Source organism: Polypterus senegalus, chromosome 7, assembly GCF_016835505.1.
Source record: "Polypterus senegalus isolate Bchr_013 chromosome 7, ASM1683550v1, whole genome shotgun sequence".
Taxonomy (NCBI): domain Eukaryota; kingdom Metazoa; phylum Chordata; class Cladistia; order Polypteriformes; family Polypteridae; genus Polypterus; species Polypterus senegalus.
Window position 1 is genome coordinate 17,735,092 of NC_053160.1, and position 20,035 is coordinate 17,755,126.

At 37.2% G+C, this 20,035-nt stretch overlaps 1 protein-coding gene across 3 annotated transcripts in view; it reads left to right on the top strand.

Annotated features, from left to right (window-relative positions):
* The first annotated feature begins 301 nt into the window (after window positions 1-301).
* Window positions 302-20,035, top strand: part of gne (glucosamine (UDP-N-acetyl)-2-epimerase/N-acetylmannosamine kinase) — a 95,148-nt gene continuing 75,414 nt past the window's right edge. Inside the window, exons 1-2 of one of the 3 annotated variants that reach the window (XM_039758266.1) lie at window positions 302-482; window positions 15,126-15,168. In XM_039758266.1, the coding sequence (XP_039614200.1) occupies window positions 15,166-15,168 (3 nt within the window). In that variant the 5' untranslated portion in view covers window positions 302-482; window positions 15,126-15,165. The remainder of the gene's footprint in view (window positions 483-15,125; window positions 15,169-20,035) is intronic. The other 2 variants (XM_039758267.1, XM_039758268.1) reach the window with 2 other exon arrangements.

Genomic DNA, 20,035 nt, shown 5'->3' on the forward strand with positions numbered 1-20,035 from the left:
AGATCTCCGTAGCTCCGCGATTCACTAGTTTTGGTGAATATGCAAATTAGATTGCAGGTCTTTTTATTGGATTTGAGTCAGATTACCCTTCCCAAACCCTAATTCCAATCCATAGTGCAATCAGGTGTCATCACTGACCTATAACATTAAGCGACAGCTTGTCCTTAGTAAGAAACACAATCTCCTATTTCTGCACAGAACTCCGCTGTGTTAACTGACATATACATTAATCCACGTTTTAAAGGTTTAACATTCTGCGCACAGTTTAAATGCCTGTTAGGTAAAGTTGACACATATCGTTAAAGCGGTCTGAAGGAGCAGCCAGGAACTTTGACATTTGACGAGTTTTTGTTTCTGGACGGTCCGAAGCTACTGTAACATCGTCGTTCTGGTGTAGGCGTGTTACTTTAGTTTTTGGAGGAAGCGCAGCCCGCAATAAATAGCAACAGCGGCACCGCGGCACATCTGATCACGGTTTTCTGGTAATCCATCATTGCAAATAGAGGATTTTTTTATGCATGTATTTAAGTGTTTCTGTTTTTTTTAAGCGTTTACTTGGATGTTCCAGTAAGATAAGACTGCAAATCGTATCAAGACTTCGTGTTAAGATGCTGACAGACACATAACTTTACCTGTGCTTGTGTTCACCGTATATTATTTGCTCGTCTGCGTGAAAGTGTGATACGTGGCATTGTGTTGTGTTGCGACACCATCATTTCAGGTGGCTCATTGAGGACGTATATTAAAATTAAGTATCACTTAAATGGAGCGAGTTCACTTTTCCCTAATGATCGACCGGTTTAGGGACTTGGCAAAGGAGGGTTTTGATACGTTAGGATCGTACAGTAAGAACTGTCCTTGATTCTTATTTTCTGTAGGAGCTCCTGAATGAAACTTCACCAAACCCCTGATTTGGTGCTTATGAATGTGCGTGCCATTGCTGGATTTGATTTATTTTAACTTATTGTGAATTAATGCAAGTGCTGATGTGGAATTTTGGCGTCCGTTTGCATTGACAAGGTACTACAGAAGTATTAATACAGTGTGCTGTAGCTCTATCAGGTGTTGTTTTTGGAACATATACATTGTCAAAATTTATTCTGTGTAAATACTGCTTTAGTTTCATTCATATCAAACAGCTTTTTCTAAAATGTATTTTGCCTTTACTTGCGCCACCAATACCGAAAAAACGGAATGATTCTATATGTACACTTTTTATTTAGGCACAATTGATTTAATTGGTAAAATATAGTTCTCTGTTTTTATTTACTGTATTGAATATTTTTTGTGTGGTAAGTTTTTCATTGAATATTTGAAACCAATTAGACACAGTCACCTCCTCATAATAGCCCAGCACACTTTCCTGAGCAAGACAGTTCAAATGTAGTGAGAGAGAAAAGGACTAACCAAACAGAGATGGATCTGTCATGAAAAGGAAAGAAAACTTAAATTTGCCAATGCTAAGTTAACCCAAAGACACTTTATTTTTAAAAGATGCCTTAGCAGTTCTTCAGTAGGGGAGCCATTTTTGGTTCACAAAAGACCCTGTATACCAGTGGCTGCAGGTTTTCATTCTTACCATCTTCTTAATTAGTGACCAGTTTTTGCTGCTGATTACTTCTTTTAATTAACTTGACTCATATGGCCCCATGGTTGTTTCTGTTTCTTTAATTAGCAGCCAAACAATAATGAGACACAAAACAAGCCACCACATGACCAGCTCCCCTGTGCCCATTACACAATATCTGAAATTAAAGAGAGGTGATGGTCTTGTTAAGGTTGATCTCTCAGGTCACCAAAACATTTTCACGGTGCTCTTAGAAAGAACAAAAAAACAACAGTTTTCAAAATGTGTGCTGTGGCAGAATGAGAGCAGCAACAAGCCATGGAATTAAATAATGGGTTTAATTAGCAGCAAGAATTGGCTTCTCATTAAGAAAGTGATTGGAGTGAAATTGGTTAGAATTTGAAGCCCCAGTTTAGCTGGTCATCTGTTAGCTCGTTTCACATCTCACTTCTGCTTGGCTGTCATTTAATGAAGAAAGGAATCAATTCAGAGGGCTGAACTCTTCTAAGAGTGCAATTAAAGTGATGGGGGAAAAGTGAATTAGCAGTGAAAACTGGTCACTGATTAGGAAAAGGGTTGGAATGAAAACCTGCAGCCACTTCCCACCTTCCAGGCCTGGAGTTTGCCACCCCTGCTCTATACAGTAAATAACCATGACCAGATGGTAGCAGATTTGTGAAATACCTATAAGTCATAATTTGAAAAGAACTCTTGATTACAATAACACAGGCTAAGTCTGTGTTTTCTTAATTTATTAGTGTCCTGCTAGGTAACCTACCATACATTAAAGATTAATTTTTTTCTTCTTCTTTTTCAAAGCATCTAGAATGAATTTGTTATGCTGAGAACCATTCCCAGAATAAAATTGTACTTTGGCAAGCAATGGTTCTATGACGAACCACACAACCCAATTCCCATTAAAGAACCATTATTGTTAAGAGTGGAGGTAGCACCCACAAGGAGTAGACATCCAGTAGTGCAGTGGTTCTCAACCTTTATTCCTCCAAGGTCCCCCAGAGAACTACAGAAATATGTGAGGTCCCCTCCTGCGTGATATTTCCTCTCATGTACTTTTGCTGCAGTCTTGACAATGGTGCTTTTTTAACGTACATTTGTTTAAAAAAAAAATACATATATATATATTAGCTACTATCCTAATACACTGTTTTTAATGCACAATACAAAATTAAGAAGCCAGGTTATTTTTTAAGTAGAGCCCAAATTTCATAATCGAAACTATTGTTTATAAAATAATCTCCGCAGATGTTTTTTTCAGAACTGAATTGCTGAAGCTAATTCATTATTCTCTAGATTCAGTATTTCCATTACAGACAGTGACATATAACACAAGTGAAAATGCAAATTCATTTTCAATCCAATTACAATAATCAAGTCAGCAGAAAGATTAAAGCATCATGTAGGCCTGTTACAGGAGTCAGGTAAGCCACGGGAGGACCCGTGGCCAGCCAAGACACCTCTGCAGCTTTAAAAAGTGAAAGAAGTGTGGGAAGTCGACCTACCACATTATTCAAGAGACTGTGGCATCTTTGGCATCATGCTGAAAAATGAATTTTCTTAATGGCAGCGTGGTGTGTTATCATCCTTTTAACACAGACTCTAAACTTAATTAGAAGCCATTGAAATGACTTAAGATATCTTAATTATATTTGCATGTTTCTTAGCTCTGATTTTGATCCTTGCTGTTGTGCTTTTTATTAACTGTAGGTAATAGTTGATTACCTGAGGCAAATTAATAAACTAGCTTTTCAAGATCCTGCGTGTTATGAAACTGCCTTCGGTGGAGCTGGAGAAAGCACATGTAGATAAACGCAGTATAGTGAAAGGTTCTCTGAGTCAAAGGTAACACCCAAAGTTTAAAAAGATTCAGGTAAACTAAAATTCAGGCATTTTGGGTTAATCATATTTTTTTATGACCTTACTGTTGCAAGCCACTTCTTAATTATACCACAGATAATTTAAAATTCTTTGTTCTTCTGTGAACTGATTTTCTTCTGTTTAATACTTTCAGTTTAGTCTTTAATATTTACAGTATGATACAAGTGGAACCTCGGTTCACGACCATAATTCGTTCCAAAACTCTGGTTGCAAACCTAGTTGGTCGTGAACCGAAGCAATTTGCCCCCATAGGATTGTATGTAAATACAATTAATCCATTCCAGACCGTACCAACTGTATGTAAATATTTTTTTTAAAGATTAAGCACAAATATAGTTAATTACACCATACAATGTACAGTATAATGGTAAACTAAATGTAAAAACATTGAATAACACTGACACAAAACACTGACATGCTCCTTTCTCAGCTGCACGAGCAGGCTCACGCTATCTCTCTCTCTCTCTCTCTCTCTCTCTCTCAGCAGCCGCCCCTCCCCCTATCTCTCAGCAGCACGCGCTCGCGCTCTCTCTCTCTCAGAACAGAGAGGAACATTTGAACACTCTTCACTTGCTTAGAAGCCATGGTTACTTGCAAAAGCACACAAAATACTGTAGAGCACAAAGAGATCACAGGTAAAGCACGCACGTCTGACTCAGAACAATGAAGAGGGAGAGGCTCAACACGTGCTTAAATACAGTAATCGGCGCGTATGAACCAGCAGGCAGGCACGCACGTGCAGGCAGATCTGACCGAGAACAATGCAACACGTGCGGAAATCATCGGCGCGCACAAACCTGAAAGGGAAACTGGTTTGTTCGTATACCGAGTGTGTGGTTGTGAACAGAGGCAAAAGTTTGGCGAACTTTTTGGTCATGAACCGAGTTGTACGTGTACCGAGACGTTCGTGAACCAAGGTTCCACTGTATATTGTCTAGTCTTTTATTAGTCTGTGTTTGGTATTTATCTAAAATATTTAAATGTGTATTTGTTTTGGTTTTTATTGTAAGATGGAGTCTTCATACACCTAAGTATATAATCTGAATTATGATTAGATTTGGCCAATTCCAACCAGCATCTGAGAAGGAAAAAACCCCACAAAATTCTAGTCTACCAGAGTTCTACATGCTCCTGGCCATCTGGTCTTCCAGACCCTCTTAAGCCCCCCTATAGTGCAGTTTGATTAAAGGAAACGTGAACAAAGCTAAAAAAAAAATGCAACTAACCTCTGATGTTGGCTCTACGAGAATGTCCACTTTAAGGTCCTGGTCAAATGCTAGGAAGATTAGCCTGATCAAAATGGCTGTGCTGCCAAGTTCCAGTTTAGGACACAGAGTTAAAAAAAAAAAAATAGTTGGTGATATATTCCTCTGAATCCCTGCTGAATTTGTAAGTTTGCTCACTTACAAAGAAATGAACAGTCTCTACTTTTATGGTAGTTTAATTTTAATGGAGTGAGACAGAATATCAACCAAAAGTTGCATGGAGCTCAAGATCAAGGGTGATTGGTGGTCATTTTATATTTCTTTCCAAATAATTACACCAACAGCTGTCACCTTCTCACCAAGCTTCTTGCTGATGGTCTTGTAGCCTATTCCAGCCTTGTGCAGGTCTTGTCCCTGACGTCCGTTGACAGCTCTTTGGTCTTGCCCATGGTGTGGAGAGGTTAAAATGGAAGAAATTGATTCTGTGGACAGGTGTGCTTTATACACATACTGTAATGTGTTGAGATTAGGAATATCTGTAATTGATTGATAGATTGATTGTAATCTGTGTGCCTCATGGGCACACAGCCAATCTGTGAGAGCCAGAATTGTGGCTGGGATGTAGGGGATCAAATACTTATTTCACTCAATGACATGCAAATCAGTTTATAACTTTTATGTAATGTGTATTTTCTGGATTTTTGTATCTCTCCATTAAAATGAAACTACCATAAAATTAGAGAGCAAACTTACAAATTCAGCAGAGGATCAAATAATTATTTCCCCCACTGTGTAACAAGAGCTTGCTATGCTAAAGCAATGAGTCTTCAGCTTTGATTTAAACAAGAGCACTGCTGTATTTTTAGTATTGGTTTGCAGATAATTTCAGAGATTGTGACCCTGTAGCTAAAGACCCTGCCTTCAGTAGTCATTTTACATGTCCTGAGTATTTAAGGAGACATTCATCACGTGATTTGGCATTAATAACATCATACATTGGAAATGGGCTGTATCATTTAGTTTTGTTTAAAGGTGGGTTTTAAAATTGGCTCTAAACTTAACTGGAAACAAGTGTAGTAATTTGGGAGCTGGGGTCATGTTATTAGAATTCCAGGTTGTGCTTGTTATCTGTACTTCTTGTTTTATGATTAATTAATTAATTTTATATTAATTTAATTTCAGACAAATTAATGTGCTAGCCTGTCTGAATCCTGCATATTATGAAATTGTCTTATGTTCCCAGAACTAGCTACCTGGTGAAAATGAGTCTTAAGATAGTTGATAGTTGAAACAATAACTAACTTATTCTGTAAATTTACCTCAAATAAAATTTAAACTCTTCATTTTAAGACTGAGGGCGGCACGGTGGCGCAGTGATAGTGCTGCTGTCTCGCAGTTAGGACACCCGGGTTCGCTTCCCGGGTCCTTCCTGCATGGAGTTTGCATGTTCTCCCCATGTCTGCGTGGGTTTCCTTCCACAGTCCAAAGACATGCAGGTTAGGTGCATTGGTGATTCTAAATTGTCCCTAGTGTGTGCATGTGTGTGCACCCTGCGGTGGGCTGGCGCCCTGCCCGGGGTTTGTTTCCTGCCTTGCATCCTGTGTTGGCTGGGATTGGCTCCAGCAGACCCCCGTGACCCTGTAGTTAGGATGTAGCAGGTTGGATGATGGATGGATTTTAAGACTGATCAGTATTACCTTTCTATCTGCAGACACTGCTCACCAAAATTAACTTCTTAATTTGAGCTGTCTTCCAGTCTTCTGCCTTTACCTCATTTTGTAAAACAATATATGTGTATGCATGAATACTGGCTACAGTCATGGTCATGTGCTGTATTTATCACCACAGTGCAAACTTCTACATGGCTTCAGTCTTCTAAAATCTAATGAAAAGCTCCAAAAAACTAGAAAGTCTCAGTCTAATTATTTGTATCAGTGAATCGGCAGAGAAATTGTTACATCAAGGCAATCATGATCAGTCCTTGCGTTGAGCCATTTAAAGCAATAAATGCTGTAAGTGTCAATACAAAAGGTTACCAAGCTGATATATTAGAAGACAATTTTTCTGTGTCTAGCATGAATGCTGTTTGAGTAAACAGAAATATTGCAAATCTCTGCCATATAATTCACAACTGTAAAATTCTGACAGAAGACGAAAACCTTCACAGTTATCTCAATTGCTATGACATATTTTTGTTTATCTCTACCCTAGCCAATAAAAAGGTAGGTAGTCAGTCATTTTCTAACCTGCTTAGTCCTGAACAGGGTCATGGGAGTCTGCTGGAGCCTATACCAGATAGCACAGAGTGCAAGGCTGGGAACAAACCCTGGACTGGGTACCAGTTCATCGCCGAACAAACACAGCCACAAACACCAAGCACACACTAGGGCCAATTTACAATCTCTAATTCACCTATCCAGCATGTCTTTGGACTGTGGAAGGAAACCCACACAAACATGCGGAGAACATGTAAAATCCACGCGGGGAGAACTCGACACTCGAACCCTGGTCTCATTACTGCAGGGCAGCAGCACCACCACAGCGCTGCCCATGTTTATCTGAGAAGTAAAATTAACTTGGATAAATGGACCAGGCCCTCTGCTGATTTATCATTAATACTGAGTTGAAGGTTGTTTGTTACGAAGTCCGAGTAATGTATTACAAATTTTGTATTGCTGATAATGTAAACAAAGCTGTAACACGATTTGTGGTTGTAGTTAATGCTGTATATATTTTAAACTGTGTACTGCACTAGGTATAGTGCAGTGGCAATGCATTAAGAATGAAAAATGGCATAGAATAAAAACTGAAAAAAGCTGTGATTGAAGTCATTTTTTGACAGTGCTAAATTTAACATGGCAGTATGATTTTTGCCTAAATTGTTTAGGTTTTAAAATCAAAATCTCAAAAATATAAGATAAAAACTAATTGAGATAAGGTTAAAAAGAAAAAAGCTTAAAGGTAATATTAGTAACTGATTAAGCCCTCTGCTTTGATAAGGAAGGCAAATAAAGCTTATCTGCAGTGTTTGCTGAAATGATAGCTGAAATCGCCTGATCACTCACAAAGCAGAGCCATGTGAGAACTTTTCAGTTTGTTAGAAAAAATGAGACACAGTTTTTGAGATGATGCATATGATGTAAATAAAATATTTGGATGTTCAATATCTGGAATGGGGGTGGGAACTGATTAACACTAGAATTACTAGAGCCTACGAAAAAACTTGTAGATCCGGCCCATGTTAAATTCGTTTGCACCTCTCCGCCAGCGTCCTTTGTCCTGTAAATGTGCTGATAAAGACAAGCAGGAAGCAGCCGGCTATTTCATCCCCATCGACATAGAACAGGCATGAACATGTCCCAGCTCATGCCTTGATTGATTATCTGGGAGTGAAGTGGAGTTTTAGAGTGGAAATAATAGATCCTTATTTGGAACACACATATTTCATGTGTGTTCCGTTTCTACAATAATCTGTGTAAACACATTTTTAAAACGGAAACGTTATTCATATTTTAGTAGAAAATGACAAAATGTAGGCATAAACTGTATAATGTATGAAGCCTGAAGTATAAGGTTCAAGGAAAAGACAATAGCTTCCGTGGTGTAGTGGTAAGATTTGCTGACTTGTAATAACTGTTGACATCATAGACCATAAGGTGAATACTAATTTAGCGTGAGCAGGAACACTCAATAAAACTAAATAAAAAAAAAATCAAGTGACGATGAGATACGAAGAGGGCAGATTCACCAGCATCTGTGTGTCAGCTTTTATCCCTCCAGATGAGAGAATGTCCAGTTCCATTGTCTCAAAACACCACTCACATCTCCAGTTATTCCCAGTTTCAAATAAAAACTAACAGCGTCAGATCCCTGGGTGGGTGTGGTAATATGTATCGTGATAGTGATTTAGAGAGAATAAAAGTGAAAAAAAAGGTAACTTTTACAAGTCCTATAAATGTACACCGTGTGTTACAGATGCAAACCAAGTGTATGTGTGTACTGTATAATATTAACAATAAGAGCAGCTCACTACTGAAAACGGCAAATATAGGAGTGAGTCGGGATCAAACCGGGGACTCATGATTATAAGTCAGCAAATTTTACTGCTACGCCACGGAAGCTGTTGTCTTTTTCTTGAACCTTTTGTGAAAGTGTTTATTTGATCTTTGGACTTCAGGCTTCATACATTATACAGTTTATGCCTATATTTTATCATTTACTACTAAAATATGAAAAACGTTTTTGCTTTAAAAATGTGTTTACACAGATTATTGTAGAAATGGAACACACATGAAATGCATGTGTTCCAAATAACCATCTATTATTTCCATTCTAAAACTCGACTTCACTCCCAGATAATCAATCAAGGCATGAGCTGGGAGATGTTAATGCACGTTCTAAGTTGGTGCGCTTGGGGGGGAGGGAGTGGGATAGCCGGCTGCTTGCTGCTTGTCTTTATTGTCACATTTACAGGACAAAGGATGCTGGCGGAGAGGTGCGAACGAATTTAAGGTGGGCCGGATCTATGAGTTTTTTCGTAGGCTCTGGTAATTCTAGTGTTAAAACACATTAATCTGTATATATAAAGGAGAGTTGGGATCCAAGAGACTGTGTTTGTGTGTTTGTGGAGGGATGAAGAGTTAAGCCGGGTAGGGGAGTCACATGATCATCTCCCCTCCCATTCACGTCATTTCATTCACTTCAGATCATTTCGCTCCGAGCTGAACTCCGCAGCTGACGTGGTCTTGCCGTTCTTTTTCCTTAGTGTTTAGTCCTTTCTCCTTTACTAATTTACTGTTTAGTACACGCGGTACTTACACAGTCACTTATAAAAGGGGAGAAAACTCTGTGCAAGAAATGGATATTGAAACTACCTTGAAAGACATGCAATCAACGAGGCCATTAAACGGATCCCAAGAGAGGTCTTCTAGGTTGGAAAAAAATCGCTTGGCTGCCAAAACCAGTGCAACAACAAACGACTTCAACGTTAGAAAGAAAATGATTCGCTGCCAAAATCAGGCAGTTAAACGAATCTAAAGAAGACAGGATTTCAAGATTTTGAAAAGGACGACTGGCTGCCGAAACCAGGCGGTTAAAAGAATCTGAAAAAGACAGGACGTCTAGATTGGAAAAACCACGATCCGCTGCCGAAACTAGCCGGTTAAACGTGCAGCGAAGCGCGCCAGGTCTGCTAGTGTCACATAAAGCAGTACCATAATTACTTATGAAAGATGATATGAACTTGAAAGGCTCAAGGGAATGTTTTGGTGCTGAATTTGTAAGTGTCCAAAGATTATCTTTGTGTAGTAAGTAAACAATGGATATAAATTTACTAGTTCCAGCATTTGTGGGTAATAGTGTTTCTTATTTCAAAATAAAACCAAGTATTGTGTTATCATTAAATTTCTATTGCTTGAGTTCAGCGTGCCTTTAAAGATTCATTCTTACATTGTCAGTGTTTAAGGTCATTGTCTTGTATACATAATAAAGAGTGTAAATATAAGAATGAAACTCTTTATCGCATGTTTCCTTAGAACAATGACAATAATACATACAATACCAAGAACGGCAAATACACATACAAAAAAGTATACATAGCATGCAACAAAATGCCAGTAGGAGGGAATGAGAAAAGTGAATGTGCAGGATGGTTGAGGTCTTTCTTAAACGCTGTTTGCCTTTCTAAGGCAGTGGGTGTTGCATATGTCTTGAACAGACCAGGATGTTTTCGTAACTGGAGATGTAACTTGGATAGATCATTATGGCCCAGAGTCCTAACAAAAGTTGAAACAATGGAAGTGCAATATTTTTCCAATATTCAAGATGCCTTCAAGATCATTTTGAAAATTATTTATGGTAATCCATGTTGATTACATTACTCAAAAAGCCTACATAACCAGTTGATATTAAACTTTTTTGCTTTGACTTTTCTGGCAATCGGTCAGTCAGGTAAAAGCAATCTTCATTTTCGCTTCACAACAATTCTCCTGCCCACACTGCAGGTTTACAAAAGCTGTTACTGTAGAAAAACTGGGAATTCACGGAGATGCCACACCCACCCTTTTCTCCCGACCTTTATCTCCACTCTAGGGGTGCACCATGCTAATGATAAAAACCTCATATCAGCTACAGATGGGTGGTTGACAAACACGATAATATGTTTTATTTGTGTCGCTTGTTAAAGCATCATGAATGTTACACAAAGTGCATTAGTGTTTATGGAGATTATCTTGAAAAACAAAACTAGTTTGGTTGTATTAGTGCTTTTCTTAAATGATCAGGCTGAACACTGTAATCATTTTCTCATATAAGTACAATACCTTGCACCAGGAAAGAAGCCCTTGTGCAGTTTTCACATTTTATTGATACAATCCTGACACATTAATTTTAATATTTCTCAAATGCTAATTATTTCATAGATCTCCATAATTTTCTAGGAACTGTTAGCTTTCAAAAGTAAACATTACACATATGTATAACCTAAAAAAGAATCACTTGGACGTAACCTCCGAAATGAAAATACTTGGGGTGAATAATGATATGTGAAGTCAAGGTATTTAGCACTCTACCCAATGATTCTCCTCAGGTCACCCATAGCATTCATTATGTTGGAAAACACAGGTAGCTATGAAGATGCTGCTGATGAAGATGGTGATGGTGTTCCACCGTATTTTTATGTCAGAAATTAGGACAGAGTTTTTTTAAAATCCAAATTACATAGTCAGAGAAAGATAATTTGTGTATTGTCACAAATGTATACCCAAGAGTAAATAATGCACTTTTTTTTTATAAAATGGTAAAATATAATTGTGCATGAAACATATACAGCCAATAAAGGGTTTCAGTCAATGCATTTTAAGATGCACATTGATTATGATTTTTGTTGCCAATTTTAATTGCATGTTGCTTTCACAGAAAGTGGTATAAATTGTACTCTGTTGAATTTAGGGTGCCCTATCATCCAAAAGTGTTACATTGATGGATTAAACCTGGATGGTGAAATTAGTATTTAAAGTAATAAAACCAATTTTAAATGATTGGAGCACTAATTAACTGATACCAGATTTGTTCACAAACAGTTTTACACTTTCTAGATTCTTAATGTGACAGAGATTTTGTTAAATCACTTGAAATTATTTTTGATTTACAAGTTTATAACATAATATAACCATTTAAAAAAAAAACTTTATAAAGAGTAAATAGTTTTAATGAGCAGCTTGGTACTGTAGCACTTAGCACTAATTCCACTCGGACTTGACATGCTGAGTTGTTTCAGTCCAGTCATTGTCTGTGTGTAGTCTGCATGTTCTCCCAGTCAGTTTGAGGTTTTCTTTGTGCGCTCAGGTTTTCCTCCTATGTTCTCAACAATGTGAACCTTAGGTTAAGTTATTATTTTTTTAAATTAGCAAAGTGTAAGTTTGGATGTGAGTGGGTCTAGCGATTCCTGTCTTATGGCCAATACTTAATGGGTAGGCTCAGGTTTTCAAATGACCCTAAATTGGATTATATAGATTAGAGTAGTGCTGGGAGCTATACCGGTTCATACCGAAAACCGTTTATTTTTGTTATGATATGGATTTTTCTTATACCGCAACACTAGTATAAATTACCTAAACAATGTTTGAAAATTGGCGCAGCGGGTTAGTGGAAGTATTGAGCGGTGAAAAGAAACTGAAGCTGTAGCAGACGATAAAGTTGAACATGATGACACAGAAGAACTCTTGCCGAAAAAAGGAGCCAAATCTGTTGTCTGGAGATACTTTTGTTTTAAAAGGTCAGATGTGAACTAAACAACTATTTACTGCAAATGCTGTTGAGCTGAAGTTGTTGCCGGAGGCGGCAACACGAGCAATTTGCTGCACCACCTTAGCTGCAAACATGCTTTGGAATACTAGTGCTTTGGACGCAGGCTTCACACAGCCATAGGTATGTAATATTTATTAAATTAATAAACTACTTTTAAGTAATGGTAGTAAAAACATACCATAGTAATAAGAAATGTACAATGAATGTATAATCCGTTTTCTGTTATCTCTATTATCAGTCAGCACAGCTAGTCCCCTACTTACGATGGTTCAACTTAGAGTTTATGATGTCGAAAGCGAGACGATAATTTATATAAAATTGTGTCAAATATAAATTTTCAAGTTGGCGCGGCAAGCGAACATTTCTGTGTGTTGAGCGATACTCCCATGTTGTGAGATGTCTCAGCCTAGCTAGCGCTCGATAGAGATCAGGGATCTTGTTGTTACAGCACTTTTCGATACGCTTTTGCTAGAAGGAAAGTTAGCTTTGTTGATTTGACCTCGATTCCCTGCGTGTGCATGTGTAGCGAAGAGCAAACAGCTTCTAAAATGGCATGTGGAGAGATACCAAAGTGAATACTCAAAGCAAAATAATCCATGAATGACTTTTTTCTTATTTTCGCTGAATCAGACTCTGATTTGTCAGACTCCGATTTTGATGCAAGTGATCTGGAGATGTAGGTCGAAAATGAAAGTGATGTACCGGCATCAGCTGATCGTGGTGCTGAGCATGTTCCTGTAGCTGATGCACCCATGGCAATGTTCGCCTGGGATGACCAACACTTATGATGACACGAGGTACAAACCATACTGCGTCTCACTGCAACAGTCACCCCTGTGTACCTGTCTCACAAAGATAGCCAGGCAGCCAGCCCACCATGCAATTTGCCTTAATGATGGTTCAGTTGGTAAAGATGTCAATACCAAGTTGCACTTGTTTTACTTTATTTTTATTTGGTGAATAGTGTGTAATGTACCTGGTCTTGAAGCCTTGAAGTAATAGTATTATTACTGGAAGTTGCACTATTATTTATTTTATTGTTATTATTTATTAGTTTAAATATTATGCAGTTTAATGATGGTAAAGTTGTTTAACATGTCAGTGGAGAGAGATTGTTAACATTAACAGAAAGTGTAGTTGATTTACAAAAATATTTACTGTTTATTCCTTTTCTAAGACATGTTCAGTGCAATACAACTTTTGACAAACACCTCTGGATATTTTACTAAGTCTAAATGCCTCTTTGGATGGTTGAAAATATGTTGTGAAAATTATAGTTTAAGTTGTTTGCAAAATTTGTTCAATAAAAAGGTTCAATATTTTCACTGTCATGCAATGTGATTCCTTCTCTTTATTAGTGCCACCCCCTTGAAAACTATCACTTTATGGGGCCATGCAAACCTGTATTAATACTTGTGTGCATATTAAAATGTTTTTTGTGCAATGTACAATTCTTATGGCAGTGGAATAGGTTATTCTTAGCCAGTCTACCGCCGTAATTGCACTGGAAAATGTGGTTAACATCCAATCATGCAGGGGGGAAAAAATACCGTTGAATATCGTGAAACCAGTATAATTTTTAAAAATACCGTGATATAGAATTTTGGTCATACCACCCAGCACTAGATTAGAGAATGTTAGAGTTCATTAGCTAATATTTTTCACTGACCAGAAAGGCTGCTGTAAAGGTCACGGGGAAGGGAAAACATCACACAATCGTATGCTTGGAATAACTTTTGAAGTATTTTATCATCAGAGGTGTAAAAAAAAAGTAGAGTTTCCTTGGCAGAATGAGTTCTGGGGTTGATACCTGGCAAACTTTTGTGGCATTGCAAGGATCTCAGACTTCATCCCAGTAAATGTTGTAATGAGTATTTTACTGAAATTCATAGGTCAGTGATAAGAAGTTCACTTTCAAAAAATAAACAATACACCTAGTGCCACATGAGGACTTCTAGAATGCTTTGTAGCATGAAGGTCTATAACCACACGGCCATTCTACTACCCTTTTTCCTGGGAAAGGATCAGTCTTTTTGCCTGTCTCATAGCTTTGAAACTGCAAAGTGTGTACACTTTTACATACAGCTTACTGTCCATTCTGAAGGAAGGGAACTACAGTATAGCAAAAATGTATTTTTATAGTTGGTAGGCATGAGGTCAAATACTTAACATTGCACTATAGTTTTAGGAAATTTATAGTGAAAATGAACTATGACTATACATGAAGAGTGATAATTAACAACAGCAACAAGAAAAAATGGAAAATATTACAATGGTAAGATCATTCAATTTAATTATGTTGATGAGTCCTGAACCTGAAATGTCAAAAATAAAATTTAGAAAGATGGATAGACACTTTATTAATCCCCAAGGGGAAATTCATAATTTAATGCACTTAAGAGATTATATTTTATCCAAATTACTTAGATAAGACTAAACACTGCTTTGTTGTGGTCAAAAATAGTATTGACTAAAACTGAAAACTCTACAGCTGTTACAGTCTGTTCAGGTTAGAATGCTTTCAAGAAAAACAAATAATATAATTTTACAAAATATCATGAAGTGCAAAAGGGTTTGAAAGTAATTTTTAACAAAAGCGTTCAAACTGCTCAAAGCATTGCATTACTTAAACATTCTCTTTTTCTTTCCAGTAGAGTTTCACATTTGAAGTTGACCACAAACTGATGTCCAATGGTAAGCTGAAGTTAAAACACAGTGAATAATTTGGTTGTAACAACCACCAGTGTAACAGTGCCCTTTCTAGTTAAACATTTAGACTACAAGCTTTTAAGGAGGTATATTATGTATTTATGAAAAACATTTTTTAAAATAATAGAAATTTGTCTTGAGTCACAGATTACCTTCCATGCAAAAAATTATAAATTAAAAAAATGCAAGCTTATTTTTATGTGACACTGATAATTGTGTTTCACCTACAGACTACCAATAGTAATAAGTATGAAGATAAAAAGCTAATACTGAATCTAGAGATCGAAGAAGCACAGGTCCTAAGCTGTTTGCCAGAATGTAAGAGAGAGAAAAGTAGCAGTGCAGGGCCCTTCAAGACTTTGATAATACTATTTGATTTTTAAAGCAATACATTATCTGTGTATCCTGAATGGCAAGGGCTTAGCGAATATTCCAGTATTATTCTGATCAGTCATCACTATGCATTGTAGTTGTTTTTGGTTATGTTAAGATTGAGCAGTTCAGTCATAGGAATATAATAATTAAGTAAGCAAAATTAGCAGTTTATGCAAGATACCAGTTTGTCACTGTAGTTAATCCTAATGAGTTAAAGAATGCGTATAAGTCACTGCAGCAAGTTGAAAGCCATTTATAGAGTAATTGTAACTGCATTCCTCACATAACCAGCCATGTCACTTGAAAACTTGATAACTTTATAAAATTAATTCTGACACCTCAATATATTGCACACATTACAGTTCAGTAAACTAAATACAGTTACTCAAGTACTCTATCTAATAACCAGCTTGCAAATGTTTGGTTATTGTGATATTAGTATAATAGTAGTGGTGCAAATTTGCATATGTATGAAACATGAGTTTCTTAAAGAAGATTCCTTAAAGCTTTAAAATCAAAATATTTTGTTTATTAATTGATCTTGCCGTACATTTACATTTATTTATGTGGCTGACTCCTTTATCCAACACAACTTATAACCTTTGAGATACAATTAGTTACATTTCTTTTTGTTTTAACATTTGATGCACAGGCAGGCGAAGTGACTTGCTCATGGTCACACAGTATCAGTAGCAGGGTTTGAACCCACAGCCTCAGGATTTGAAGTCCAAAGCCTTATCCACTACACTATACTGCCAGTTCTAATGAACTCAGGAGCCATGTCAGTGTAGTGAAAAATTATTTACTCACATGTCCACCTTTTAGGCCACATACAAGGATTAAATTCACAAAGTAAGAACAGTGGAGGTACCACTAATAAGGGGAAGTAGTTTCTAGGTTGGCTATATACAGTACAATATACCTTCTTCAATAACAGATTTGATAGCAGTAGTAATAAGGGCTGTCTGCCTTCTGAAGAGATATGTAGAGGACTCCACAATAATGGCAGGGTTAGGGGTTGTGTGCCCCATGAGTTAATGAAACATCCCCAAAGAAATTACTCCTTCAGAACAAACACTGATTTAAAGTAATTGGCATAAGCTTCAATTGATTTTCAAATGGCAGCACATGTATTACAAAGAACATAAGTGAAGTCAAGACTTGCCAGAATAGGGCACTGTTCTTCTGCTTCATGTTACAGCATGACACAATAGACCTAAAACCTGTAATAGAAGGACTGTTGTCCACTACTTTTGGTGGCAGCAGATGATTCTTCTGTGGGAGTGGGGAATCAAACATTCCCAGAATAAAATAAAATAAAAAAAAAACAATTCCATGGAAGCAAATCATCTTCTAAATATTCAAAATTTTAATTTTGGCAAAAAAAGAGAGGGGATGGAATATGGTGAATAAAAGGGTATTATACAACAACAACCAAATTGTTTTTGGTCAAAATTTTTTTGACTGTTAACACGTTATGTGCAGATTCAAAACGCAGTTCAGGGTGCACCAGATCTCCAGACTTTTTTTTTTTTTTCCCCCTGAACCTTTCTGCTTTCAGTTTAATGTTGCTAATCGAGTCTTTTCCGTGGGGAACAAACTCTGTATAAACAAGTCCATTATTTTTAATGAACTCTATCATCATTGTCTCTGATCTGTTATGGTGTCTGGATTAAAATAAAAAAATGCCCAAGTATCGTGCATGACTGTAGAATAGATGGCAGAAATACACACTCGATCAGCTTATCATGACGTGACTTGGCAGACTGATTAAGCAGTCATATCCGATAACTATATACCATACTCACATGCTATTGACTGATTTCAGGGAGTTTTGAGCCCTCCTGATATGTGCTTCTTATTACCCATTATGAGCAGTTAGCTAAGAAGTTGCAGGTGTCCCACAGGACAGTAAGTGGTGAAAGAGAAGCTTGTTGCCTTGTACATGGCTTCTTGCTATTCATTATGGTTGCTGGGATGTGTGGAAAAACAACTGGTTTTTTGGCATGTTGAAGGAATTTTTAGAATTACCACTTACACCTTACCTTTCATCTTCATTCTGTTGATGTGAATTTCTGGTCAAGATTTTGGTTAAAAAGAAGAGGTTGGTGTTAATTTGTTTTTACATATTCGAAGAGCTCGGTGATATGGCAGAAAAAAACCCATCAGTTTTAGAACATTAGAACACTCTAAACGAGAACAGCCCATTCAGCCCAACAAAGCTCGCCAGTCCTATCCACTTATTTCTTCCAAAAAAACATCAAATCCCTAATGTCTTACTGTCTACCACACTACTTGGTAGCTTATTCCAAGTGTGTATTGTTATTTGTGTAAAGAAAAACTTCCTAATGTTTGTGTGAAATTTACCCTAAACAAGTTTCCAACTGTGTCCCCATGTTCTTGATGAACTCATTTTAAAATAACAGTCTCGATCCACTGAACTAATTCCCTTCATAATTTTAAACACTTCCATCATGTCACCTCTTAATCTTCTTTTGCTTAAACCGTAAAGGCTGAGCTCTTTTAATCTTCCCTCATAATTTAACCCCTGTAGCCCTGGAATCAGCCTAGTCGCTCTTCTCTGGACCTTTTCTAGCGCTGCTATGCTCTTTTTGTAGCCTCGAGACCAAAACTGCACACAGTACTCAAGATGAGGCCTCACCAGTGCATTATAAAGGTTGAGCAGAACCTCCATGGACGTGTACTTCACACATCGTGCTATATATCCTAACATTCTGTTAGCCTTCTTAATTGCTTCTGAACACTGTCGGGAAGTCGACAGTTTAGAGTCCTCTATGACTCCTAAATCCTTCTCATAAGGTGTACTCTCGATTTTCCGTATTCAAACCTAATATTTTTACTTCCTATGTGTAATACTTTACATTTACTGACATTAAATTTCATCTGCCACAAATCTGCCCAAGTCTGTATGCTATCCAAGTCCTTCTGTAATGATATAACGGATTCCAAATTATCTGCTAATCCACCTATCTTGGTATCATCTGCAAACTTAACCAGCTTGTTACTTATATTCCTATTTAAATCATTTATATATACAGTATTAAAAATAACAGCGGCCCTAGCACTGACCCCTGTGGAACATCGGCCATTTCTGTTTTTTTTTTAAACTTATGGGTGATTTATGATTTATTTGAATATTTATGTGAAAATTACAGTTGTATTCTTCTTAGAAATGCAAAAACACATACACTGTCAATGTGGAAAGGTGAAAAATAAGAAAACCTCTTTCTGTGCAGACTGGTGTGTACATTTTTTTTTGCAATTTCTTTTTACATTTGCAGCCTTCTATCTCCTTTGCAGCCTCCACATTCCTTTCACTTCACTTATAGCCAACTTAAGTTCTGCAGTTTTCCTTACACCTTGTTCAGTTTGAAGAGCATACTAGCCAGGTTCTTTTCTCTTCTACAACTACAGCTCTCTGGAATGACTTGTCCATAGAGAAGTGGTTTTCAACCTTTTAAATTGTGCAATGCACTTTGAGAAATTCTTTTATGGATTTTTCAGCAGCTTCATATACTAACATTAGATTGAAGAATTGGGTTGGTGGATTGGGGTCCTGTGCATCTACATTTACTAATGTTGGATTGATTGAAGGGTGGGGTTTCAAACTTCTAGATTTATTATCAGTAGAGAATACCATGGACTGGCAACATGCCTTACCTGCTTTTTGTGAATCGTCAGTTGAGAGTGTCTGCGTTGCATGTCTTTCCTGATTCTCACAGACTAGTTGGCAGTCCGAGGACCAGCGGCAGGGAAACACTGCTGTAGGGGAGTTATTTCCTGTAAGTGTACTCTAATAGCCCTCCAGCCACTCATTACAGGCAGCCAAGTCATTCTTCTCTCCAGTTGTAGCCTAACCACCATTGCAGGGCATGAAGGCACAATGGACATTGCTAGCATATTTTCCACTTCTCCCAGACAAGACATTCTCTTCCTAATCATGCTAACTAACTAGATGCAATATATAGTAGGGTGCATTCCTTGTGTGCTGCATGCTGAAGCAGGGGCTTTATCTTCACCCTGTGCTCTCTCACTTTCGTTAATTTCTGCTGCATGTTTCTGTTTTAAGTGATGCAATAAATTGGATGTGCTGCTACTTTTAACTATTCTTATCTTTTAGCAAAGATTGCTTTGTATTTGGTTTATATGACATCTGATCTTTTATATCCAAACTAATTCCAGACAACAGACTTAAAACGTTACAGGTTTTCTTGAGAACAAGCTTATTCATAAGAAAAGTGCCATTTGTCATGTTTTTTTTACATTAATATATTTTGATTCCACACATGACTAGCTGATCAAATTAGGGTGTTTGTTTAACTGTACGATTTCTTATTTAACAAAAAATTTTGTGCTTGACTATCGCTTTAAAACATTAATGTGAATTAAAAAATGTAATTGAAAAAACACGTGCAGCCCTTCTCCACACAAAACACAATAAAAGATTAGTTGTGTT